The sequence below is a fragment of the Pteropus alecto genome, unplaced genomic scaffold (assembly GCF_000325575.1).
Source record: "Pteropus alecto unplaced genomic scaffold, ASM32557v1 scaffold59, whole genome shotgun sequence".
Lineage (NCBI taxonomy): Eukaryota > Metazoa > Chordata > Mammalia > Chiroptera > Pteropodidae > Pteropus > Pteropus alecto.
This window is the reverse complement of record NW_006443292.1, coordinates 4100153-4127602: the sequence shown is the minus strand read 5'-3', so window position 1 is coordinate 4127602 and position 27450 is coordinate 4100153. Positions and strand designations below refer to the sequence as shown.

Genomic DNA, 27450 nt, shown 5'->3' with positions numbered 1-27450 from the left:
GACCACTGCCGCTCCGTGCTCTGCAGACTCCATGAGGAGTGTCACTTGGTGTCCGCGTCTACCTTCCTTCCTTCACGTCGCTTTGCTGGAACCCGTCCACGCTGCTGACCACCACTGCGGGGTCTTCATTTTCGCTGCATTGTAGTGTCCCTTCATATAGATTCCTTCACGTATCGCTTGTACTGCTGACAGGAATCTGGATGATTTCTAGACGCTGGCTGTCACAAACAGTGCATGCGCACTCTTCCTCGTCATCCCTTGGTGCACACTTCTGGGCAGTATGTGAGGGTGCATGACACGCTGGGTCATACACCTGCAGCTGCAGTAGACCGTGTCACACAGGTGCAGCAACCTGCACGGCCACCATTAGCGTGTGAGTCTGGGTTTCCCCACAGCCTTGCCAACACCCGGCACATGTCTATAGCTTTCGGCGTTCTGGTGTGTAATGTCTGTGGACTTCATTCTGCGCGTCCCCGATTACTGAGCTCGAGCGTCTTTCCACATGTTTTTTAAACACCTGGACAAGTTCTTCTGGGAAATGTCTGTGTGCTCATGCATAGTTTTAAAAATGGGATTCTCTTTTCTTTGATGATCTGGAGGCATCCTTGGCAGAAGGCCCCCTGTGAATCATGTGTACAGGCACACCTGGGAGCCACGGCAGGCTTGGTTCCAGACCACCGCAATGAAGCGAGCCACGAACGTTTTGGTTTCCCAGTGCACATAAAAGTTGAGTTTATGTTATACTGTATCAGCTTTATCAACCATTAAGGGTACAACAGCATGGTCTAAAAAACAACGCATATATGTTAGCTAAAAAATGCTTTATTCCTAAAAACTGCTAGCCATCATCTGAGCCTTCAGCGAGTCCTACTCATTTTGCTGCTGGAGGGTCTGGCTCCAATGCTGATGGCTGCTGACCGATCAGGGTGGCTGTGGCAGTTTCTTAAAATGAGACACCGATGACGTTTACCGCATCAACTGACCCTTCCTTTCACTAAAGATGTGTCTGCAGCGTGCGATGCTGTTCGATAGCGTTCTACCCACAGAACTTCTTTCGAAACTGGAGTCGGCCCGCTCCAGCCCTGCCGCTGTCTGTTTCATCAGCTGCGTCTGTGTCGCATTCTAAATCCTTCGTTGTCGTTTCCACAATCTTCACGGCATCTTCACGAGAAGTAGCTTCCGTCTCAGGACACCACGCTTTTTGCTCATCATTCACTCTGCTTCTAGGGTTCAGTCTTTTGGCGTCCCAGCCCAAAGTGAGAGGAGTATATTAGGCTCTCCCCATTCTTGTGGGCCCTCCACTTCAATCTGTCCTCTCTGATCTCTGAGGCTGTCGCGCACAGATTCTTAGGCAGCCCACTGTGGAACTGGCAAACATCCCCTGGGGAGAAGCAGCCATCAGTGCGGGGCTCATGTCCTCACCACTCCCTGGGACCTGTGCCAGGAGCTCCTCAGGACCTGGTCGGCTCTCAAATGCTCTCAAGCGTCTCTGTAAAATATTTTGCCTAGCATTTCTAGTTGTCCTCGATGATAAAAGTTAGTCCAAATGACCAAGTCTGCCGTTATCACAGCAGAAGTGTGAATGTTTTGCTTTCCTTTTTTATACCTCATCTTTATTTATGAACATTTTCATTAGTCAAAAACTATCTTTTCTATGTATCATAAGATCAGAAGCAATATTTCGAAAATGTTTCATATAAACATTAATTCTGAAAGATGCTTTTTCATGAAAAAAAGGATTCTTTATGAAATCACTCTGAGTAACCGTGTTATATACTGTTTGAAAACTCACAAAGTAGGTTAGCATTTTAAAGGCTCTGATAAGTCCTATAATGAAGAAACCTAGTTAGTTTCATTTAGCATGTAATTCGCAAAACACATAGGTAAGTCAGTACTTCTTTTCACATGATTCCTAAAACCATACTTTGAAAATGTAGGTTAGAAATCACATCCACAGCTTTTAATATATTTTCTTCTAAATTTCTCTGGGAATTTTAAATGTTTAATCTTTTCATTCATAGAGATTATTAACATGATGAATCTTTTCATTCATAGAGACTTTACTCAGGTATAAAAAATAAGTTTAAGTTACTTTTTTCCAAACCACTGAAACAAAATGGCACGTTGTTGAAAATGAGCTAATAAGATATATTCTCTGACTCTTCCTTACAAAAATAACACTTCTAAAATACCTACGAGAAACCAGGGGCGGGGTGGGGGGGGTAGATTTATAGCAAGAAGCACTTTAAATCCACATATGCTGTAAGTATTGCACAGAAATAATTACTTCCAGCTGGTATCTGAATTAAGTGATACAAGATGTCTGCTTAGCTGAATCTAAATTCTGAGGCAGGACATGTTAAAAAGCAGTTATAACACAAATGTCATTCAGGACATAATCCGAAAAATCAGGATAAGTACATTTATACCTAGTCCAGGTAAAACAGTTATTAAGAGTCTGAATCGATGAAGAATCCAGACAGCCACTCTCGACGTGCTGAGCTATACACTGAGAAACGGGACTCGTCTCTGTAGACACAGCAATGGAAACGAAGTTTTAAATGTAACTCGCTAAGCACTTAAACTATTTTAACATGAACTTTAAATGTTAATAAAAATTCGTGTTCACTAATCATGATTATTAAGATGAGTAACACTATTAACGCTGAAACACGCTACAACAGCTGCCCGTGACGGGGGAGCGAAGGGGGCGGAACACAGACACGAAAGGGGTGAATGATGCTCGGGGGCAACTGGCCGTGACGAGCGCAGCCTGCTAGACCTGAGGGCCGACGACGGGGAAGGAGGCTTACGAGAGAAAAGAAAAATTCATGAAAAAAAGAAGAGAAACAGGATGACATGGAGAAGGTCAAATTCGGACGACGGCAAAGCCCGAGTTTGGAATCACTGGAGAACGCAGAACGGAGCAGCAGAGACGACGTCTAGATTTACAGCTGCATGGAAGGGAGGCAAGAACAGTGAATAGGCTCGAGGGAAATGTGGACATACAAAATGTGGAGGAAAAAATACAAGAAGAGAATTGAAATACCTGAAATACTCGTTTATGATGCCAGAGGGATGAGGAGAAAAACTAAAGACAGCAGGAAGACACACCTTCAAATAGTTAAACTCCGTGAAATAAAAACAATTTTGGAAATAAAACCAAGAGCTAATTAAAATTAACATTCAATGAAATAGAAATGACTGATTCCAGCCTTAACCGGGATGAAAAGAAGGGAAAGCAAGATGGACGGGGCTGGGGAAATAAAAGCTCACGGAAAACTAACCCAAAAGAATGTGAGCAACTAAGAGTTCGAAAGAAATACACCGAACTTCTGGAAACACGTATACAGGTGTGACGGCCCTAATATATAACTGAGAAGAACCTTATGAACTCTCCACGTTCAATTATCGGTTTAGAAAGATCCTATGACAAGTCTTTCCTGTTTAATTCCGTTAAAATAGAAATTAGCACAGTGGCAAGACATGCTTAGGCTCTCTTCCTGCTTTAGGTCATTAGACGTTTTGTAACTTGCCTCAATGATGTCTGTTTCTTTCAGTTTAAGTTATTCAATCACCTCCATAGTTTTCTTAAGAAGCTCCTTACATATTTGTGAAATGAACGAGTTGACTACACACATCAGGAACTTCCTGTCACAGACTGTTTGCAGATGTCTCCAGGAACACTTAGCTAGCAGCACGGAGGAAATTCCCACCCCTGCCTTCAGATAACAGTGACGACCACTGTGATTACCAGAGAATAAGAGACCAGGATGACGTCACATGAGGAGGATCCGAAGGGATATACTGACCCTTCTGGCTGACATACATGCCCTGTTCCTGGAACGGTAAGATCCTAATCTACGTGCACCAGCACCGCAGGGCTGAGCAGACACATGTGCGGTATGGGTTTAAACTGCTGGTCATCTTGGGGCAGGGACTGAAGTAGAAGAACCAATTTGGCTGCGACCATGACGAAATGGGAATGTTCTACGTGTGACCACCAAAACAGACCCTCCAGAGACAAACGTCTCAATTCTCTGTTTCTCTAGAAGTGGGCCGGCCACTGCCCGCCACTTCTTCGCACTGCAGTCTCTCTGAAAACATTTCACGCTACTGTAAGGTGTGTCGGGAGTCAGCTGACAGTCATTCTGCTGCGGACAGATGATACAGAAACTGTTTGCTGTAAAAACTGTATTAAGGTAATTCAGTCTTTCGGAAAGAACAATGTCTGCTATGAAGGAGGTGCTCGTAAGTATTTACTGAATGAATAGAGAAGCCCAAGGAATAGGAATAAAACGGGCGTTATGGAAACATGGTGCACGTGAGCGAAAGCACCCTCAGAAGGACATTACGTCTCCAAAGGGAAATGTCTGCTCCGGTCCCGCCTCCCCGCTGTCCCCGCCGCAGCAGGCCTTGCTGAGGGCCAGTACTGCTTTCATCTCAGGTGGGACAGACGCCTGCAAAGTGAAAAGGAGGAAGTCACTCACCGACTGGGCTGCTTCCAGCTCCGTTTGGCACCGTGAGGTCTGAAGTGCTCAGCATCCCGCCTGACGACGTTAAGGAGAGAAGAGGGAGGCTGTGAACTGGCTCTTGATCTGCACGGCTATCAACTAAACGGAGTAACCCTCATTCCAGTCCCCAGAAGACAAAACTTAAAACTAGCCCGGTCTGAACCTGTAACAGGGCACAGTCGTGTACACGGGCTCGCCCGCGAGTCCTGGGTGCGTATGCCGCCTGGGTCTCGACACCGAACCGCACACAGGGATGAGAACGGGAGCCGTGCTAATGGGGCCCCAGTGAACCAGGGCCGCAGGGAGTCAGCGCGCTGCGAACCTCCGCTGAGTTAATGAACAAATCCAGGCAGGGCGAGATGCGCAAGCGCTCTCGCTCCAACGGCTAAGTCTGTCCTCTGCACTCCTAACAGGAATGGCTCCCAGTCAACTTTAAGTCCTCGCTCACGATGTCCCAGTTAACTGCTCTGTCAAGGGGCGGCTTCCCCGTGAGAAGGAAAGCTTCTAGATGGGGGGGTCTCTGTGCTGTTCCGCTGCAGATTAAATCAAAACCACTTTAGAAATGCAGCCAGTCGCGTAGGAGTGACTGCGGCTCATCAAAGCGGTAAAGCTGGGAGGAGCGGAACAGCTGGTGTCAGCGATCGGTCCTTTCACCCTTGTTGGTAAAGGACCGGCAGGACGGATGTCATGACATACCTGCACTGCCAGTGCTCGGCGGTCTCTGGGGGGCTCCGGGGGACACGTTTCTGTGTAACGTGGCTTGAGGCGGTGAGAGCATGCTCGAATCGGCTAATGTGGAGCTGGCTGCCAACGACGGGGACACAAGTGCGCTCCCTGGGTTAGTGTAGGACAAAGCGCTAGGGCTGCTCACGGGGACTGTGACAGACATCGAGAAGTTCTGAGGCGGCAAGCCGGGCTGTGAAGAAGGAACACGAAAGAGAAAACTGTTAGTTTCCTTTTCATCTATATTAAGTTTAAGAACTTAGGAACTTTCATCTGACAAGGTAACTATTAAAAGCAGGGGATGGGGACAGGTTCTCACTAAATCGCTTCGCAGATTTACGCTATTTTCTTTAGAATTATATTTGAACATGAGTATATTTGACACGAACCTTTTCGATTTCAATTTTTTACGTATCAATACATAGTTACTAATATAACATATGTTATATATTTCAAATATTCACAGGTGAAAATTAGAAGTCTGAACCTGACTTTAAAGTCGTGTTGTCAAATTCAGACATTACGAAATATATCATGTTACCAAGCAAGCATAACTTAGCACTTCAGTGGAAACCAGTTTAGTGACAGTACATTTCTACTGGGAGAGTCCAAATATAATAAAAGGGAGAAGTGTGTGCACTTATTATAAACTTAATACACTAAATTTCACACATTATAAATAAGCCCTGGTCTGATTTAGTTGACATTCTTAATGGACAAAATTTTTTTTAAAAAATAAAGTCATATAAGTAACACAACGCAATCTGAATGTAATGAAAATACAAAAAAATAATCTAAACAAAATTAACGATAAGCTCTCTTTAAATTGTATGATTAAATTACATATATTATCAGTTATCCTTCTTCCCTCCAAAATATTACACATCCCCTTTAAAATATTTTCAATTTTCCTCTAGCATCCCCTCCACAGACCATTCACAATACACTTGTTAACCACGATAAATAACAGTCCTGTTTATAACGTAGAGGAAAAAAACTTTCCTCTTCCGACATTTTAAAACCGTGATTTGCAAAGTAAGGTAACACTGCTAATTCGAAGTTGGAGAATGTAAATACTTTAAGTACTCTATTCGATAGTTTCTTTCCGGTAGAAAATTATAATAATTCAATAATTCTATAATAGAACAATGGATATGTGATAAAAAAAATTTTTTTCAAAGGTAAAGCAATTTTATTTACACAATATTTTTGCAGCTTAACATGAACTGCAAGGTCATCAACACCTACAGGAGGTCAGAGGGATTTTATTTTGTTTGTTATTATTTTGTTTAAGAACAATGATGGTATTGGCCCAAAAATACCTTCTTGAATCTATTTTTCATGAGCTGTTTCGTATAGCAGAGGACTATTCTGAAGAAATAATCCATGACGCATACTTCGGGGCATAGTTTTAAAAGAATTAACTCTAACAATGAAATAAATACTAGCATTGGAGCCAGTGTGTCCCACGAGGCCTACGGTGCATATGCAGCACTTGAAAACGAGCTCCAGAACAGCTGCCCTGAGGAGCGCTTGCCAACGGGGCTTCCAGTGAGAAGCCCGAAGACCTATCATAGGAGCAGGAACCCAAGAAGTGCTGCTTCACTATGGTTCAATGCGTGAGCATGGGAAAATTTTAAACCAACCATTTGTTTTGCAACCAGCTGAAGAACACTGCCTCCTGAAGTTAAAGCGGAACCGAGGCTCTCTTCCTCAGTGCCCACAGGACAAAGAAAGCAGAGGCATCTGGAGGTACTGTTGCCAAGTGGTTTGGGGACATTCACGAAGAGCCAAACAGTCGGCTACTACTATTACGGCAACTATACAAAATAATTCAAAACCATGTGGAAACACCAAATTTTGGAACAAACCCAACCACTTGTATTTTATAGTCTCTAGATCTATTTGAAGTACGTGAAATACTTTTGAGAGTCACGGCAGGGACAGCAAAGTCCTATGTACCGTGTATTTAAAATCACGGAAATTTAGTGCTGGAAGAGACCTTAAAAATGACATGAGTCCAGGATTTCGGTGCCCACGCGGAGGGACGGAGCGCGTAAGCAGCAGAGCCTGGACGAGGCTGTTCTCTTCGCGGCCGCGTTTTTGGCACTGCACGGGTACTACTATAGGACTTCAGCTATTTTTATTCTGAACTTCTAGAAAACCGAAAGGTAAAATGAAAAGCTTTTCCCTTCCTATTTCCCGTTGGCATCACCCACTGTGAAAATCAACAAGATGAGTGGTCAGTCTCGTCATGCACGAGGGAAAAGCACAAACCATCCTTTAGTACTCACTGCGATCTTATGATTCCTCATCATATTATCAAACTCCTCATTAATTTTTTTATATTTTTCTTCTGTATGTGGCGTGAGCACATAGGAAGTGTCAGGGTCTGGGCTGTCGCACCCTCTGTGTTCCTTCTTGTTCAGAGCCTAAATAATGAAGTTAACAAAAAGGATCAACACATAAAAAGTAGAGGTGAAGTAAAAGTACTTACAGGGCCTCGTTTGAAAATAAAATCGCTATCTTCATTTAGTTTGCTGAATCTGTCCTCCGAGAGTGGACTGTGCTCAAAGTAATCGTCAGCATCAGGGCTGTCACAACCATTAAGGCCTTTCTTTCTTAAAGTCTGAAATACAATTGGAAAGTTCACACACACATGATGCTAACTTGCCATGAGTTTTCTTTGTAAAATTTATTAAGAGAGCACAGACTGAATGGAGTTATACAAGAGCCACTGAAATGGTTCTGAATGATCACAAACGTATTCTGATTCTTCGATATGCTAAATCTTAGATGTGAGCAAAACCTAAGGTTCCCACTGGACACAGAGCAGAGGAATCATTGCTTGTTTGGATTCCTCCTTCGCAAACTCCCGGGAGAATGCTACTGAGCTACTGCTGCTCTGACGGTTACCAGCCAGTCTGATTAAAGCCCGATCGACCTATCTGACAGGGCCCATGAGTGTTGAGGACTGAAATGGAAATGCATCCAAACGATGCTCCGAGAAGTTACGGTGGTACCTTTATAAAATGGACACTTCAGCAGCTTCATCTCCTGCTATCCCTTTCTGCCTGAGAGTTTATTCTAATCACCAGAAAGAATCAATACAATATCTCAGTAACTTAACTCCTAATTATTATCATTTTCCTACATAATTTTAAAATACAAAAACTCAAATGCTTATTTCTATGACAGTAATGACTCTTTCCTATGCAGAATGAACACATTAGTAAACTTAATTTTTAAAATTTGTAAAAAAAAAAAAAGACTCAGCAGGCACCTTTTCTCTGCCCTCTTAGCCAGCTCGTTCTATAGAGCTCCTGCATGAACTGACCTTCTGAAGAATTTGCTTGGGAGTCATCAAAGTATCCTTGGACCAAACTGACTTTTCTTTTTTTTTTCTTACTAACATAGTAAAAATAGAGTAAATGGTTGGTTTTCTAATTTTTAATTTTTTTAAATTAAAATCATGAAATGACTTGTCTAGTATTTAAAAGAAATAAATTGAAAACCAAGGGCTTGACAATCTATGGAATATTAATTTACTTCCGGAACATCTAAATTTTTAAAAATCTTGATGGGTCTTATTTTAAAGTAGATTTACTGGGTTCAACGACTTAAGTAGCTTTGAGATTTGTTGATTTTCCGGCCAACTGCAAAGATTGAGAAAGTTAAAATTGTCCAGGTAAGCCTAACTCACAGAGCTAATATAATTAGGAAATGGTCTGATCAATAGATCTGCACTGGGATAAGTTCATTAAAAATGATTATTTAAATTAGATTTAAAATGTTAATTAAATCATTATAATAGAGATCCTAGTGTTCTTTAAAATATAATTAACAAAATTATGCTTATTTTACTTTTTTCCTCGAAAGAAGTGCAAAGTAAACAAAGTACATTAGGATTTGAGGTTTTTCCCTTAAGTTTCTCTTAAGTCAAATTAGTTTAAAATTCCGCTTTACTCAATTTGATGATCTTATGCTTAAAGAATCATGAAATTATTACAGATGTCAGTGTCTCAAACTACTTGGCACGTGCTGGGAATCCCACACACGAAGCCTGAAACCCCCTCCCCACAGTCGCCGAACACGAGCATGGGGCGCACACGCCACCTGCTTCGGAGCGGCGGCCCGCGCCTAGGTCCTGTGGGTCTGACTAGTCACGTGGACGTCTGTGTTCTCAGCCATAAAAGGTCCTGCTGTTTAGAACTGAAGGATGGAGACGTGTGTCCTCCCCCACCCACGGGGCATGGCCCGCTTGCTAGAGCTCTGCCAGCTGCTATCTGCTAGGACATTAATGCCCAGGACGCTGCTGCGCAATGAACTCGTGGCCTCCACGGCCCCAGCAGCAGAACACATCCGGGAGGTGCCCACACGCAGACTCCGTCGCCAAGCTGTTTATCCTGGCCTGAAAGCTCTAGACGCTTCCCCCTCACATGCACGCATCTGCAGACCAGGTGATTCACAGTCAGCTCTTCCACTAAGAGCGATCTCCAAGTACACATCTCTCTGAACATGTTTCTAAATTACTGAGTTTGAAACGACGTGGCCTTTGTGAAATGATTCTACACAAAACTTGTATTCTCCAACAGCAGGGTCAACCCTCCTTGCACTTGTGAGGAAGAACAGGGCTGTGCTATCTGCAGCCCTGCAAGCCTTCACTTCGGATGGGTCCCCGTCACCGTGCGGGAATTCAAGAGGCCGTATCGGCTCTGCAGATAACGAGCTGCTGTGCCTCCGCTGGAGGGCCAGGCTGTGTCTCCTTATCGCCAGCCACGAAGGGTTGCTGGGGACCCAGCTACCATAAAAAGACGTTTTCTGTCTTCTGTATCATTACCACATAGCACGATAGTGAGTTCCTCCTGGGTCGCTGGTGCTAACAGGTGGAACGCTGCAATCTATTAACAAGGCCAGGCGCGGCGTACAAGGAGCAGGCGGGCTTCAGTGTTTCTACACGCTTCATGTTAGCCGCGACAGAAACACTTGCTCGGTGAGGAAAACACTGTCACAAAAGCCACCACAATGAGGAGTCTGCTTTTAGGCAGAAAAAGAATTCGTCCAGCATTCTCACGCGGCGCGCTCTCCCTGGCCATCGCTGGTGATTACAGTGTCCCGTTCTCGAGTAAACGGAACTTCTAAAGTCCTCTATTCTTATATACGTGTGACTGAAAGTTTTTCAGGGCCATTATGGCGAGCTTAAGGGGAAAACTCAATTGTGCCAAAATAATTTCAAATTTCAGTGGCATATGTACCATTTAGGTTGAGTTACCCCACTTGCTTTGCTTAAATAGTCATTTTCTGAAACATACATCCTAACTTGCTAGAGAGATCTGCTGTGTGAGCCGTGAAGTGGTCCATTTAAGCTGACTCGAGACGACCTGTTCTATGCCCTTCAGATCAGCGTTCCAAATCTCTGCTCCTACTGAGGCATCAAAGACAGAACTATAAGTGAAGCTTCTTGTTAAATCTGGGGATTACAGTCTGATTATAAAAATGGTTAATTGGTCAAAGACCCAGGACATCAGCTGTGCCGTGGAGGCAGACGTGAGACCAGGCAGACCTGGAGATGAACTTCTTGATGTCAGGCCTTCAGGAAGCCACCGAGTCCTTCCTGCCTTGGGTGCCACGTGCCTGTATTCTTACAATAAATTCTCCTTTAGCTTGAACTACTTTAAATGGATTTCCATTCCTTACACTCAAAGAACGTTTACAAAGAAGACTGCCATAATCCTTTATGTCGCAAAATAATAGTCTCCTTATCTAAGTCATATAAGTCCCAAACCGGAAGATGACTGAGGATTATTTACTGTTTGGGGCCAAAGGCTCAAAAAGTCATGTGTTCTACTGACTGAGGATTATTTACTGTTTGGGGCCAAAGGCTCAAAAAGTCATGTGTTCTACTGTTCTACATATAAAGTATTAGCAACCTTATCTTTCAAGTCAAGGAAACGTATAGAATTCTGGGTATATAATACTGCTTAGCAGGCCCTGCACGTTTGTCTCTCGCTTTTTCGTCCAGACTACTAAATCTGTCAGTGAAACTGGAGATGGAAAGAATTAGGGAGGAGTCGGAAGGGGACGGAGAAGAAACTTGAGGAGGCAAGAACAATGCTGTTCAGACTTCTTTATAAATATACTCAGGTTTTTACACAATACACTTAAAAAAACAAATATACCTCAAAACGACTTATAGACAGGAGCAGTTAATTTTAAATAGATTTCTTTTAGCTTATATTCTCTCATTAGCAAAAAGTAATAGATTTAAATTTTCAGAAACTTATTCTCCATTAAAGTTATATATACACACGTGTATACACAAATACGCGCGCGCACACACACACACAATCTTTGGTTTGTGTACAGAGTAAAGAAATCTAGTATTCGGGATAGTTTTCATAGTAAATGTGTTTAAATAAGTATTTAAACAATGTGGAGTCTGTTATAAGAACTGATAAAAATTCCAGGGGACTGGCCTTCTCTGAAATCTTGAGATACGCTACTAAATTCTGGACTCAGGACACCATGCTGTCTACTACCAGAAGCCGTGCCTGACAAGGCTGCATTTTTAACTACTGCCTACAAAGAACTGAAATGTTCTTTAGTATATGCTTAATTCTATAACGATAATTGTCAAATTTCATTCCAAACTAATAGAATCATAGCATTTAGAAGTAAAACTACAGAATTAAAGGTATTCACAAGGTCGTGGTTTTTAAATGCGCAAGTTCATCGATTAAATCCATCCATAATATCACCACCCACCTTAAATCTCACTTCTGTGAAGCAGCTGAGCAGTAAATGCTCCACAAATGCCGGCTGGATGGACAATTAGTCAGATCTAGCACAAGGTATAAATAAGTATTGTGAAATAAAGGAAAAATATGTCAAGTTCCAAGGAACTTAGACTACTAGGATTTTTAATTAGAAAAGTTCTCCTTTACCCCATTTTTAATAATTGTTTCCAATTTTGAAAGATACTTATTCTTCCCAGACACTTTGAAAATGCATAAAAATATTTAATTTTTTTAAAATTGTGAAACATACACAAAGAAAAGTGAATCGAAATTTATATCGAAGTCAATGATTATAAAGTGAACACCAGTAACTCTAATCAGGTCAAAAAACAGACCAGATCCAGAAACTGTATATATCTCCCTCAATCACGCGACCCTCCTCCACGTTAATACCATCTTAACTCTGTGAGGACAAGCTTCTGGATTTTCTTTATAGGTTTTGCCACAGGTATACACATCCCTGAAAATATAATTTAGCTCTGCTTATTTATAAAGCTTATGTGAATGGAACATATGCAATATGTTATTTTGTCTTGCCTTCTTTATAAGCAATGTATCTTGTTTTGCCTCTATCATTTATGAGATTCATTCACGGAGTTGCATATAGTTACCGTTGTCTATTTTCATAGAATACTGAATTACTTTGTTTGGGGGGGAAAATCATCCGCTCTAAGGCAGATAGCCATTGGAGTTGCTTCAATCTATGGGCTATTATAAAAATGGTGTTCCGTATATTTTTGCAGATTAAATCCACTGTATGTCTGCACACATCTCTCTAAGGTAATTCTTAGGTGTGGAACTGTTAGTTCATGAAATATATTAACCTACAGTTATACTAAATAATGTGAAACTGTTTTTTTTAAGTAATTGTATCGTGTATTTTTCTACTTGCAATGAAGATTTCATTCTTATTCCTGATTACTAAGGAAAGGAAGCACATGTCGTATCTACTGGCCATTTGGATTTTCTCTTTTGTGAAGTGCCTGTCAAGTACTCTGCCAAGTTTTCTACTGAGCTGTTTTTCTTATTTGCTTTATAGACTTTATTTGTAATCAACATTAGTCCTTAGCTAATTTTATGCACTGTAAAAATCTTTTCCTATTCTGTGGCATGTTTTTATAATACTTGCCTTTGGATGAAAATGGGTTCATTTTAATAGTTAAATTTATCATTTTTTCCTTTACAGTTATCCTTTATGGTAGTAAGTTTTAATGTCTTGTAAAATAAATATTTCCCTACCTCGAAACCATGAAGATATTCTCCTATGTCATCTTCTAGAGAGTTTCATAGTTTTGCCTTTCACATTTGGGTGTGTACTCTTCCTCAGAACACAAAGTTGCAGAGGGTGTGCGGTGTGCGGGAGTTTTCAGGAACACACACGCTGCATTACAGCAGAGGCGCCTGTACGTTTTTCTTTAGAACACAGCTTAAGCACCCCCACCCCCAATTCAAACAAGGTGAACGGCATTCTTCTTCAAACAAACCTCAACATTACTGAAACCCTACCATAATGAAGAGATGAGGTAACTTAGTCTATTTTTAAAAGCTAAGAACTTCTTTTAAAATGCTGATTATCTGCTGCTAGATTAGTATTCTTGCAACAATTATTTGACTACCTAAACTTTTAAACATCTCTAATGGCTACCCAGTGCCCACAGGACAGATGTCGAATGCCACAGCCTGGTATTCAAGGTGCTTCATCGACTATGCCAATCTGTCCCTTCTTTGCCTTCATTACTCCCCATATGAACTACTCCACATAAATTGTGCATGCTGTGAAGTAATGTAGAGGTTGATTTTTCCTACATGGACATCTGGTTTTCTAGCACCATTTATGGAATACGTTCCTTTTCTCATCCATTCACCCTGGCATGTCTGTCAAACGTCAGTTAGCCACATGTGTGTGGTTCTAGTTCTGAGTCCTCTATTCTGTTCCATTGACCTACACGTCCTTCCCTATGCAAACGCCACAGCTTCTGCCTCACTGCGGCTTGATGGTAGGTCTTCAGAAGTGGGACTTCCGGCTGGAATAAGCCAGCCGGCACTTCCCATGCTCTCCCCACGGCGATCAGTGTGCTGGGGGTGGGGTGTGGAGGGCTGTGATCTGAACCAGTAACTCAGAACTTTAGGACACCTGCTGGGAATGCTGGGACACCCTGATCTCTGATACTTACATCAGTGCTTAGTAATATGGTAGCCACGAGCCGCATGCGGTTAAAGTTAAATTAACCAAAATGGAAAATTCAGTTCCTCAGTGGCACCTGTCACATTTCAAGTGCTCAGCAGCTACCTGTGGCTCGTGGCTACCACACTGGACAGCGCCGATCCAGAACATTTCCATCATCATAGAAAGTTTTACTGGATAGTGCTGCTTTAGAGGATGCTGTACGCATAAGGAAGGCCTGGAGCCACCACCGTTAACACAAAGAAGTCAGCAGGGGACGCGGCTGACGCCTGAGGGGAGCAGAGACCTGGAGCCCACCTCAACAGGGCCCAGTCTCTACGCTGCTGGCTTTTGGCTTACGTGATACAACAAATACACCTATTTTAAAGACCAGTTTCAGTCAGGTCTACTGTTGCTTACAACCAGAAACAACTTAATAGGAAATAGTTTCAAAATGCTTTCCCATATATTATTTTGAGCCTCAAACCCCACAAGGTTTAGAACTTAAATACTATTCTCTCTTCCTATTAAACATTAGAGCTTAGTACCAAAAACATTTGATAAGTAACATTAATATAGCCAAGAAATGATCATTATAATATTATAGAAATTTACTCTGAATTACTAGTATCAAGAGAGCTTGAGAACTATAATTACACCTTTCACAAAATATCTAAATACCCACCTAAACCCTTATTTTCTACTGTCCTACAGAACATGTCTGATAAGTTTTTTAAAATTGTTACTATGGGTGTAAACAAAAAACTAATTCAACCATACGAATGTAGAAAATAACAATAAATTTTAAGTATATAATGTTATGGGATAATGCTAGAGGACCACTGATGGAATAAAGCAAGCTGAATTTTAAAATTCCTGCACAAATACTAGTCGCTACTTCTAAGTTTTCTGCATAACATAAACATTTTTGAAATTCTCAAGATAGATTCTGAAAATAACAACTCAAGCCCAGAAGTTACCAAAAAATAAATGAGTTATATGAAAAACATTTCCATAAAAACAAAGCAGTAAAGAAAAACATTCTCCACTGAATTACAAGAGGTAAATTCCAATATAAATAATCAAGTTTGGTTTATTCTCTAAGACTCAAGCATGAAACTTATTTTCGAAGTTTTAACCACTAACATTTAAAAACAGTATTAAAAATTTACCTTTGATGTTTTACTGCTAATGAATTAAAATAAGAACTACAAAAAATATTATTTGACTAAAGGGATATAATCAATGTCAATGTGCCTGTATATATAATATTCTTCATAGAATATTATAAAGCACACATATAATATTCTTCATAGAATATTACAAAGCACACATTATAAGCTGTGAATCAACCCATCAAACGAAATTATAAGGTGTGTTTACTTTTCCAAAATATAAGAAGTTCATACTGCTGTTTAGAACTGCTTATAGGTACAGCACTGAATGTATAATTGTATAACTGTAAATTAAAAAGTAGAGTTCCGACTAATCTGTGCCAAGAAGATATTCCTTTCATTAGAGACTCTTAGAGCCCTGGTTTCTCTCAAAACTAAGCTATAAAAATCACTTCAAAATAAATATGAAAACTATATATGGCTATCTTCTTAATTTTAAACTGTGTTTCAATATCCAGATTTTACAAACCTGCATGTCTGCATGAGCTACCTTTCCATAAGAGAACTGGAAGGCCACTTAGACGACATACAGCTCACTTTGCTGGCATACGCAGAACGCTGTTTTACATGTGGTTAAGGACCCTGCATCTTCTGCTCTAAATGAGCTGCTAACTCTCATAGTAGTATAATATACATATAAGGTAAATAATTCACTTTTGATGAGGAACATCAAAATCTTGGGATTCTAAGTATCTCAAATCCATACTGAAGCGTATCCAGCAAAGGGACTTCTGTAAGAAGCCAATAAAAAAGCCCAGGCACCTTGTTAGGCAACCAGCAGAAATGCAGCCAGTTACCACTACGCGCCCGGTGTCCGGCACGATGCCTCGCACACGGTGTGATAAATAACGACGCAATAAGTAAAAAAGGGAGACGGAGCGCATTTCGGTCAACATTTTTACCCTTTCGTTTCCCTTCTCTTCAACCCCTTTCAGAAAATTCACGATTCAATTCCAACACAATTTATAGCGTGGAAAGTACAAGACAGTAAAACCCGGGCAGTTATTACGGTGAGCTCTTTCGACAGCTACCGAAGCCCTCGGGAAAAAGTCGAGGGCCTCGTACGCCTCCCTGGGGTCTGGTTTACTTCTCAGGTGTCAGCTATTTGCACATCGCACTACTCTACTCCGGCTCTCCTTCGCTGATTTCAACTCCAAACACTAACCATGCTGTGTCTCCTTCCCCATTTCCACGTGAGCTTCCCCCGACCCTCCTTTTCCCTCTCCAGTCCTGTCCTTTAAAGGACTCGGGTGATGGCGTCACCTCTAGAGGAAGTTTCCTCTGACTACTCTCCCGATCCTCTGTATCCTCCTCCTCTCACTGATCAAAAATTTGGCCGCTGTATCAAAGAACTTCCAGAGAAAAAAGAACAGTTTATCTGACTGTCAGTACTAAAACACTCAAGCCCTGAGACACAGAGACATAAATAGGACAGAGAGGTGTTCATCAATAATCACGATATGCGTTACAGAAACACGGGCGTTAGTATGAAGTGATATATATCACCCCTTTTGCCCACGGAGTCCGGTTTATATAACAACGTCAGTGTGGCACGGGGCGGAGGGCCGCGCGGGGCGGCGGCTCACTCTGTGAGTCATCGTCCTGCTGCTCCGGGCTGTGAGGGATGAAGGAGCAGGGCAGGGGGCTGGATGCGGCGGGAAGCTGTCTCATCTTCAGAGGTCTATTATTTTTTCCCTGTCCCCGCCGCTGCACTGCAGCCCTGTGAAACGTTAGGCAAGCCTCTGGAGACGCCCTGTCTGTTCCACCCCCATCTGTAATATGGGGAGACAACCTTGATTGGCTCGAAAAGGTTCTCTGAGGACATTATATATAATACTGTCAGAAAACCTAAACAACATCACGCCTCCAGTTACATAAAGTCAGCACTAGATGATCTCAGGAGACAAAAGTCATTTATCTTTGTTGCTCAACTGAGGAACAGGAGTCCATCTCTCACACCTTCCCACCAGACCCCTAAGTACACTCAAAGGACTGAGCACCACGCAGAACTGAACTAAAGGGTGACCCGCTAGTGCTGCGCTCCTAGTGTGCAGTTCACAATATCAGCATACTATCTGAATGGCTTTTAGACAGGTCTTAAAAGTTGCAATCTGTGCTTGTTCACTGCTTGAAATTATTTCAGAGGATATTCTTGGGGATAAAAATATTTTAAAAGCTTGATAACCACTGCCAAGAGACTGCATATTAACTTGAAGTTTTTAGTCTCACTGCCTTAGGACAAGTTAAATTAATACAGGAGGGCCACTTCTCGACAGTTTCTGATTCAGTAGGTCTGAGACGGGGCCTAAGAACTTAGGTTTCTGACAAGTTCTCAGGTGATGCTGATGCTGCTGGTCAGGGTACCACACTTTGAGAACCACTGATTTTAAAAAAGGTACTCCCAGATCGATCACCTTTATTACTGGTTTTTATTTAATAATTGATGGATGCATCTTACATTGACTGTCTTCAAGATATTATTTCCAAATTCCTTTGTAATTTGAAAGTAAGTAGGGATTAAGACTCAAAAAAAGTGGATGGTCTTTTTCTTTTGAATCTGAATTATCATCATCTTACTTCATTTATCACCGTGCCTCAATTATCTCAACTGTGAAATGGGGACAAGAGAGGGACTTAATAACAAATAAAAGTCCTTAGGAAAGTACCAAGTCATATTAAGTACTTGATAAATGTTATCTATAATTCTTATTGCAACTATCCTAATTTTCTGTTCATTTTTGAAGAAAACTTATTCATGCTTGCTACACGTTATACATTACCAGTACATATATAAAATCTTATCTGTTTACAGTGAAATGTTCCAGAGCTCCGATGGATTCAGTGAACAGGGGAGCAAAGGGAGGGCGTGATGTCAAAGACCCAAGTTCTAATCTCTCTGCTGCCACTAACTGCTAAATGACTCTGGACAAGTCATTTAACCTGAGTCTGAACTTCTACTTCTGAAAAAGCTCACCTTGAATATGAAGATCAAATGAGATAATGCAAGTGGAATTTTTTTTTAAGTACTGTTATGCAGCATTCCTGTGGCGAAGGAAACAACTCTATTTGGGAACAGCTCACAACATATTAATGAGAGAGATAAATGCCCATGGCCCCTGTATTTACATCCTTAAATGACAGTGCAATGACCTGAATCACCACATACGCTATTTACTGAATGTTCTCCGATGCCGCCAACTCATAGCTATTTTTTAAAAAATACTATGAGCAGTACTAGTTAAATGAAAGAAGAAAATTGGACGCAAAAGTAATCTCAGGCATTTACTGTGTAGCAGCTAAAATCCTCGCTTCACGCCTTTAGCATTTATTTTGATGCAGAACCCTTCCGTGCGAGTTTAAGTTCAATGTATGAACACAAGTGTATGAACAATGGCAACTAACTGGACTGGTGGTTTTCATTTCTGGTTTTAATACTCTAAAGTATATTGAATATTCTTGTATAATTACACAATATGGTTCGCAAGATTTTAAATCTTAATTTACTGAAAAGAAAATTTGGGAGTTAAAACATTCTTTGTACATTTCAACTAAATTACTACTTTTCTTAGGCCCAAACAAAAGTGTGCCACTTATTTTCGTATCAAGGCTTAATAACATGAACATATACAATGTCTACCTTTGACGACATTCTCTGCAGAATGTCTGTCTCCTAATGGAATTTAGGCAATTTGGTAAACCTCATTTGTTTGCACAGATAACATTTCTGAAAAGTAGTGTATAAACATTTTCAAGCAGGTCGTCATTTTAAACACAGCAGTGATACTCTCCATTTCGAAGAAATCCAGTTATGAAGTCTCTTGTAAGGTTTACCTTAACGACAATCTCCTGACTGACTAATGTGCAAGTTTCCATCTTCATGTACTTGGCTTTATCAGCGTGGGAGGTACACACATCCCACGAGACACTGCAGACCTTAACTGAAAATACGAAATGCCACTTAGAATACGTAAGTGCTGCTGACTAAAACAAAAGCTATACGAAAAGAATCTGTATCAGCTATAATTAAGACGTTAAAGTGGACTGCGATCTGAAGAAACGAGTTTGAAAATACAGGTAACGTGAGACCAGGAAGAACAAGGACAGAGGCCGCCGCGCCGCGGTTTCCCACGCCCTGGGTGAGAGCAGAGGCAGTGTGTGCGCGCAGCACGCAGAGAGCGACAGCTTAATAAGTATTTACTCCGCAGTGCTCCCTACTGGAGCACCGGGTCTGATGCCGCAGGCACGACGCAGACTATGGCACAGGCAGAAGCGGCTAACACAGGGGCACCCATCCTCCTCCTCTTCACAGCGCGTCCCAAAAGGGCTTGTGGGGAGGACACAGAAGAACAAACGCATCTACAGATTCCATTTAAATATAGTCAAGACTCTGTCGAAGGACATTTTAGAAATAGGAGGGAAAGTAAAACCCTGCTGACTTTAAAGATTAACATATGCGATAGGAAATCGGTGAATTCAGGTTCGAGGCCTAGGAAAGCTGTTCATGAAGTTTTCAGTTAGTTTCATTGTCGATCATATTGCAAAAGGAAACACTCTAAATCGCTCACGTGCAGCTGTTTGTGCCTCTGCCTGACGGTGACGTACTCATCAGCTCTGATGAGATGATATGGCTAACAGTCCAGAACATCACACCGTGTTAGAAGTTTATAGATGTGAAATCTTCAGTTGGTAAGAGTGTATCTCAACGGTTTACAAAACCATGGGTAGAAAGAACAGTCTTGTAGCACACAGGAGGCCCTCAAATAGTTTTGTCAAATGACAGACATCAAAAAGTTTGCTTCCAATTACTATGACTGTTCGAAAGGAAACTATATGAAAAAGGAAAAAATACTTATAATGGTATTCTAAGGATATCCTTAAATGAGATATTCGTAAAGCACTTAAAAGCGTTTGGCCCATAAGGCGGCTCTAAGTGTCCGTCATTACTCTCATCCAGTAAACTTAATGTGGCTCACGCCCACCTTTGTAGCTGCATTAGTGTAAGCCATTACCGCCACGGACAAAAAGGACTCGAGACAGGCATGCGCTACTAGCGAGAACAGAGCTGCATCGCCTTTCCATGTGGAAGAACTTTACACGTGTAACCACCATCGTCTTATAACGAAGGTTAACTCAGCAAGACATTCACATACAAGAAAGGCAAACTACGCCTGAATACTTATACTGCCACACAAATCGATCCCTTATAATCCAATGCGTCTTCTCTCATTGCATTTATGTAATTCAGAACTTCATTAAAAACTACTGGTAAGATGTATGTTCGCTTATATCTAAGAACTGCAATTAAAAAAGAAAAGAGCAATAACCCAACTGATAACTGAGCTGCACTGAGCTGCAGAAGTTCTCCTTCATATGGAAGTAGATGGTAAATGGGAGACCGCTAACGAAAGGATTGGGATATACTCTCCTCCCTCTGACTGCTGACCACAACAGAGAGGGAGGCTGAGGTAGTCGGACGATTCTGGGAAGACTACATCAGACTATGTTCTTCATACTCTCTAAGGAAGTAGCTCCAGGCTGTGCGGAGGGCCCTCAACTTGCGGGGGGCCAAGGACAACCGCTGCATTAGAAGAGCAGAGCGGTCGGGGTGAGGAACGTGCTGGCTCCCATCGCAAAGCCAGCCTGAACATCTATTTGTTGACAGTATTAAAGTCAACTCTATTGCTTTGTTTGACTTAAGGCAATGGGACTTTTGATAAAAAAAAAATAGAGATTTTAAAAATAAGGTGTCATTTTTAAACTAAACACACTAGGATACTCTCCATTTCAAGGAACTCCAGTTACGAAGTCTCTTACAAAGCTCGCCAAATAATCATCCCAATTTCTAAAATTTCAATTCAAAAATGCGTCATGAAAGTATCTACGAAACAGTTTGCACTGCACGTAAGTGGTAAGATGTACCATGAATGCTAAATGATGTAAAATAATCCACAAGTGATAGAAAGGCGTTAAGGGGTAATCGTGCAGCTTAACTGCAGCGAGCAACAAAAGCAAAATCAAAAGCTTCACACACGTCGGGGGCGGTTCACGGCGCTGAGCCACTCGCTGTGGCCAAATCGAGCCGCAGAAATGAGTCCGGGCTGGAATTACGCTAGACTCTTACTTCTCTTTGCAAGCTATTGATTAACTGCTAAAAAGTTATTATTAACTGCTCTTTTGATACAAGTAGCTTTGTTTTTGTTTTTGTTTTGCAGTAACAATTACTGCCCAAAAAGGGATGGCTAAGGCAAAGAAACATAGGGGAAATTTAAAACGTATTTTCAGAACTGTAACAGAATCTGTGGAGGCAAATAAATTTGATTCCTGCACAATAAAATAAGGTCTCTTTATCTTAATTTCAATTATTCAAATAAAATCTAGATTGGAACTTCATTTCTTTTTTTATAGTTAGTTCTGCATCATTTCATATGGTTTCAGTACTTTCGCCAAAGAAACACCTAATTTACTGAAATAGTTTTCTAACATTACAAAACTAAGCCAAAGTATACATCAAGCAGTGAAAAAAACTTTAGAAAATAAGTAAAATCTCTAAATATAAACAAAAAAGACAAAAGTAAATATGAAGCTAATTCAAAATGCTATTAGAAATATACTAAAACCTCCAATCAACAAACACACAGAGACCGCGCATGGACGCGGACAGTGGACTGGTGGTTACCAGAGGGAAGGGGGGAGCGGGAGGTAGGTAAGGACAAAGGGGGTCGCGTATTTGGTGACGGAAGATCTAACTTTGGGTGGTGAACACACAATGATATGTATAACATATGACATACTGTTGAACTGTACACTTAAAACTTATTTGATTTTATTAACCAATGTCACCCACCCCAATAATTTTAATTTTAAAAAAGTACACATGGAAAGTTAGCTTTTATAAGATTTTACAGCAGGAAAGAATTAAAGAGGAAGTATACTAGCTCTCCTTTTTGAAGGTTTTGTTTTAAAAACACTTTCTGAATAGGCAACAATCATTCTAAAAAATCCCTTTTCTTTTCACTTAATTCGGTTGGCAGGATGATGACAGACACTGCAGGGCAGCAGAGTAGGAGAAAATGAGGACACCTTTCTCCCCCAACTAAAGCACTATTAACGAAACAGAAATATTTACATCATTTTCTTTCATTTCACGAGTGTTTAGTTGTGGGTAGTCACCGACGTAATGAAATGATTAAGATGTATCAAAACTAACTTCATACTGTCAAAAGTGACAGTTTCTTAGAATATTAATTTAAAAGCTAATATAAGTAATCACAGTGATTACGCTGCGTACACAGCACAACAGCCTAGTTTATTTTGTCTCAATGAACAGGATGTTTGTAACAGTAAGTGGGTCATCATGGAGCAACAATTAGATCCTTCTAAGAAATGACTCAGAGAAAAGATGTAACCGATTTATATTCCGGATGTAACGAGCAAGCTGACATTATAGTTATTAAACAAAAGCGTCACCCGCAGTGCAGGCATTACTAGGTGGTTACCTCGACGATGTCGGAGTTGGTTCTGCTCTCGTGAGGTTCGTTGTACTCCGTGTACTTGAGGAGCACTTTGTCCATGTCGGTGCTGGCGTACTGGAACAGCTTGTTGGAGCTGTTGAAGATGATGAGTGCTATTTCACAGTCACAGAGCACGCTGAGTTCATAGGCTTTCTTCATTAACCCAAACTTTCTCTTTGTAAAAGTGACCTAGACGATCAAGGAAAAGAAGTGTATTTTGATTAAAAGCACCGGTGGTACCCGAATACAGGCTCTGTGCAGATGAGTCACTCTGACACTGAGTCAGACTGCGCAGGTGGGAAAGGTTCCCAGCCACGTGCCCCACACGGGCCTCTTCCTCACCCCCGCCTGCCACACGACTGCAGTCCTGCGTGCACCCTGTACCGCCGGGGGCCCCGACAGAGCCGCCTCCTCCGAGGTACTGCACTATCCTCGGCTGCCACTCCACAGCAGAGGGCAAGGAAACAGCCGAGCAGCGGGCCCTTACTGTCCAGTTAAAATGGCTGCCATCAGAAAGCCAGTCTCACCTCTAGTGACCACCGTTACTCAGACTTTTCTCTCGGTGACCAAGCACACCACTAATTTAGCTCACACTCCCCCCAACGAGCCCTTCTACGGCACCCACTGAAATTCAGTCTCGGATTAGCAAATTCCCTAATGCCCTCTGAATATTTCTTTCTCCAACTAAAACCTGTCACCTAAAGTCTTCTCAAGTGGAGACCAATTTTTTGTTGGTTTGTTTTTAAATATTACATTCCCTACATTCAAGGGCCTAGAAGTGTTCTTTTTGCTCCCTACTCTCCCTTCCAAATTATTTTTCCTTCCTTCCCCTTCAAAAACTCTGTATGTTTTTAAACTCATGCCCTGAAATGTATACCACCCGAGACCCTTCCTTGCGGTGGGCACTAGTGACCCGCTGGCTGCTCTCTCTCACGCGCTGATGAGTATCACCTGACTTCTCTGTCTAGCCCTGTTCTTATCTCTGGAGACTTCAGCATCTGCAGAAAAAAAAAAATCATTGCAAATACTTTGATCTCTCAATTCCTTTATGTCCCAACTTCCAAATGATCACACCTTTAACTGTCATCACCAATAATCACATCACCTCCGAAACCTCCACTTCATGCACTGCACACGGCCTGCCTCCCAGCCGGTTCTCCTATTTTGTACTCTCTCCAGAAATTCTTTAACCTAGACTTCTTGACAAAAGTGGCAATGTCACAGTCCTGGGAAGGTCTAGCCAAAGGTCCTTTGATTGGTGCTATAAGATTCAGAAGTGTGGGAAGGCCATGAAAGAAGGGGGGGGAACCAGTAGAGACACCCCCCCGTTTTAAATTTTACAGAAAAGCCATTTTTAACTTGTACCTAATATCACTGCCAAATAAGTAAGAGATAACTAAATGACCTAAACCCTGAGCTAGTATCACTCAGAAAAGAATCAGAAGAGAAAAAAAATCGTAACAGACAAAGCCACAACAAGAAAATTCAAAGAATCAAAACAGACAATAAAAAAAAATCAGTAATCAAACTCATGAAATTTTCTGGTTAAGTTACTGAACATCAAGTCACTTTCTTAGGAAGAGAGAGAAAAAAAAAATCTGTCTGATGTTATAATTCTGGCAACAATCAAAGCCAGAAGATCTTGAAATAATCTCTACAATGTTCTGGGGAAAAGTAATGGGATCCTAGGATGTTATGCCTAGCCAAGTTATACTTCAAGTCTAAAGGCAACAAACATTTTCAAACGTAAGAATACTCTGGAACGTAAGAATACCCATGAGCCCTTCTCAGAAGAAAAACAAAACTACTTGCTGAAAACATCCAGTCATTTAAGTAGAACATATATTGGAAAAGACTGGGATTTTTTTCAGTTTTCTTCATTGCTATATATACTCAGCTTCTAAAATGCCACATGACACTGGGGAGGGTGCTAAAAAAATTTGCTCAATAAATCCATAAACCAAAAACTTAGATTAACAAAAGAATACAAAAGCTACAGTAAAGAACTGGGGATAATGAATCCTTTAAATTTTGAACTATGATTAAAAAATCATGGAAATTATAATTACAACAGAATATAACTACTAATTTTAACAATATTTAAAAAAATACCAAATGTAGATTCCTGGCAAGATACTGACACAGGATCTATTTCCCCCAGTTAACCCCGTGGAACTAAAAGTATTGTGGATACTAAGGAACACTGGAGGAACGCGCGAGGCCCCCAGACGCGCTGCTGGAGTTCGTGTGCACGGCGGGGGGCAGCTGTGTGTGGAGGCGGGTCGCCTGCACGAGAGCGAGCCAGTGGGGCTATGATAAGACAAGGTTTTAGGAGCAGTTTGGGTTCAGCCGGTGCCTCCCGTCTCCACGCTGGGACACCCCATGCCTGCCGCCTCACCGCGGAGACTGGTGGCAGCGCTAGTGCAGACAGGTGTCCCCCAGATGACATCCGAGCACCGCAGAGGCACTGCGAGGGATGGGAGTGGAAAAAACACAGGTAGGGATGGACTAAGCTCCGGCCTCGACTTCCCAACCACTGGGACTCGAAACCTCCCAGGTTAAGGCTGGGAGATTTCCACCCAGAGGAAGTACCTTCTTCCACTGCTTTTCTCCCTGGAGGACTCCGTGGAAAGCTGCGATCTGAGTTTTTAAGGATATGAGCAGTGAAATGATTAACTGTGACTTTTTTGATGCCTGGGACCCTCTGACAAATTGAAATAATCAATTAAAATGATATATAATAGTCCAAATATACAAAAGATGACAAAGAATATAATTCAACTAAACTGCCAAGTCAAGAGGTATTATCAGACTGAACCAAAAAGAAAAAAAAAAAATTCACTCACACACGATTTACAAAAGATAGACCTAAAGCATAAGGACACATGGTAAGGTGGGAAGTAAATGGGGAAAAACAGACTTATCAAGAAAATACGAGTCAAAGGAGAGGTGTAGCTATACAAATGTTAGAGTAGATTTGAGACAAACGTGATTTACTGAGGATAGAGAGGGTCAATGTGTACTGAAAATTCACCAAAAAGGTATAACACTAATGTATGAGCCTAATGAAACAGTCTTAAAATATATAAAACGACATATATTAAACTAATAAAATAGAGAAACTGACGAATCCACTACTGTGGTTAAGTGCAATTATTAATAGGTCTCAATGAGCCAAAAAAAAAAAAAAATCACAAAGAATATAGATGATTTGAATACAAAATACGATTGGCCTAATAAACATATACTGAATTCTGCATCTAACAATTAAAGAATACACATTTATCTCAAGTCCACTTGTAACATTCACAGAAACTGATCAGATTCAGGAAATAAAGCAAGCCTTAACACATTTTAAAGTGTTCACGATCTATTTATAAAGGCGACATAAACCACTATAAAACACCATGAGTCCTAACATAAGAGCGTTTAGTGTTTAAGACTGAAAGATACTGTCTGATACAGATAAAATACATACAGAATTTATGAAGAACTTCTAAAAAAAGGTCAACAACCCAGCAGAAAATGGGCAAACCTCAAAAACAGGTAACATTTCACTTTCATTAGACCAGAAAAAAAAGTAAAAGAAAATGAAAAACAAAGTGAGAAAGAGAAGAAGGAAAGACGGGAAGGAGGGAGGGAGGGAGCTTGGTTACAGAGGGAAATATCGTTCCAGTGACCTGAAGTGTGACTTTATCTTCCCAGCTCAAGCACTGGTCATTCAAAACTCCATCCGCTATGATCCCCTTCAGTGACTGCTCCCCAACACCGCACCACCAGAGAGAGGCCTGTGGGTCCTTTCGCGAACTCTCTCCGTCACCCAATCTTACTTCTTCTTGCCATATTCTTAACTCTCCTACGTAGACTACGTATTTTAATGAGTCCCAGTGCCTAAGTCTCTCAGATACATATAGTGGGTGTTCAAATTTGAATGAAAACAATGACATCTCTTCTGCATAGAAACAAGACTTCCTCTCTTAATGCAATAATAATGCAACTTGTAGCTCAATGCAAAAATTCAGAAATCGGTATTATTAATATACCCTTTTAGTGTGGACAAACTGTGTCTGTGCCAAAAGCACACGAGGAGAAATTCAGAAACCCTTACCCCGTCTGGCAGCTTGGCAAGAAGCTGACTTAGCAGGTAAATTCCAAGTACAAACAGGCTCATTTCAGTTGCTGAGCTACAGTGGCAAGCTCCACCTTTTTAACAAGGTCATTTCCTCTCCCTGAAAGGCTGCCTCGCACGGTCACTTCCATGTCCCTCGTTCCCCTTCCCCTCTAAAGACGCGGAGTCCTTGCCAGGCAGGTCCAGGCTACCTGTGCTCGACAGACACATAACTCTCTATGGGGTGATGGGAGCTCAGGGGATCTCGTGTGCTTCGCTACCTGCTGCTGGTAGGTTATTCCCTCCTCGGCCGTCTTTCACATGGCTACAGCACATGTTCACGAAGCAGGTCCACCCCATGCCTCCTCTACACATCACAATCCTCAGATCTGTGAAGGGACGTTTACTTGCGACCTTGCTCAGAATCATTCCTTTGGAACGATGCAACGGTTACTTTA

At 41.5% G+C, this 27450-nt stretch overlaps 1 protein-coding gene across 3 annotated transcripts in view; it reads right to left on the bottom strand.

The window, feature by feature from the left end:
- The window catches only part of MEF2A (myocyte enhancer factor 2A), a 106081-nt gene that overhangs the window by 27485 nt on the left and 51146 nt on the right, over positions 1-27450 (bottom strand). For 2 of the 3 annotated variants that reach the window (XM_006924140.3, XM_015598730.2), the window contains 4 exons: positions 22870-23073; positions 7532-7669; positions 5211-5430; positions 4491-4550 (listed from right to left, as the gene is read on the bottom strand). In XM_006924140.3, coding sequence (XP_006924202.1) covers positions 4491-4550; positions 5211-5430; positions 7532-7669; positions 22870-23073 — 622 coding nt within the window. Of the gene's footprint in view, positions 1-4490; positions 4551-5210; positions 5431-7531; positions 7670-7734; positions 7867-22869; positions 23074-27450 lie in introns of all 3 variants that reach the window. The other variant, XM_025041216.1, reaches the window with a different exon arrangement.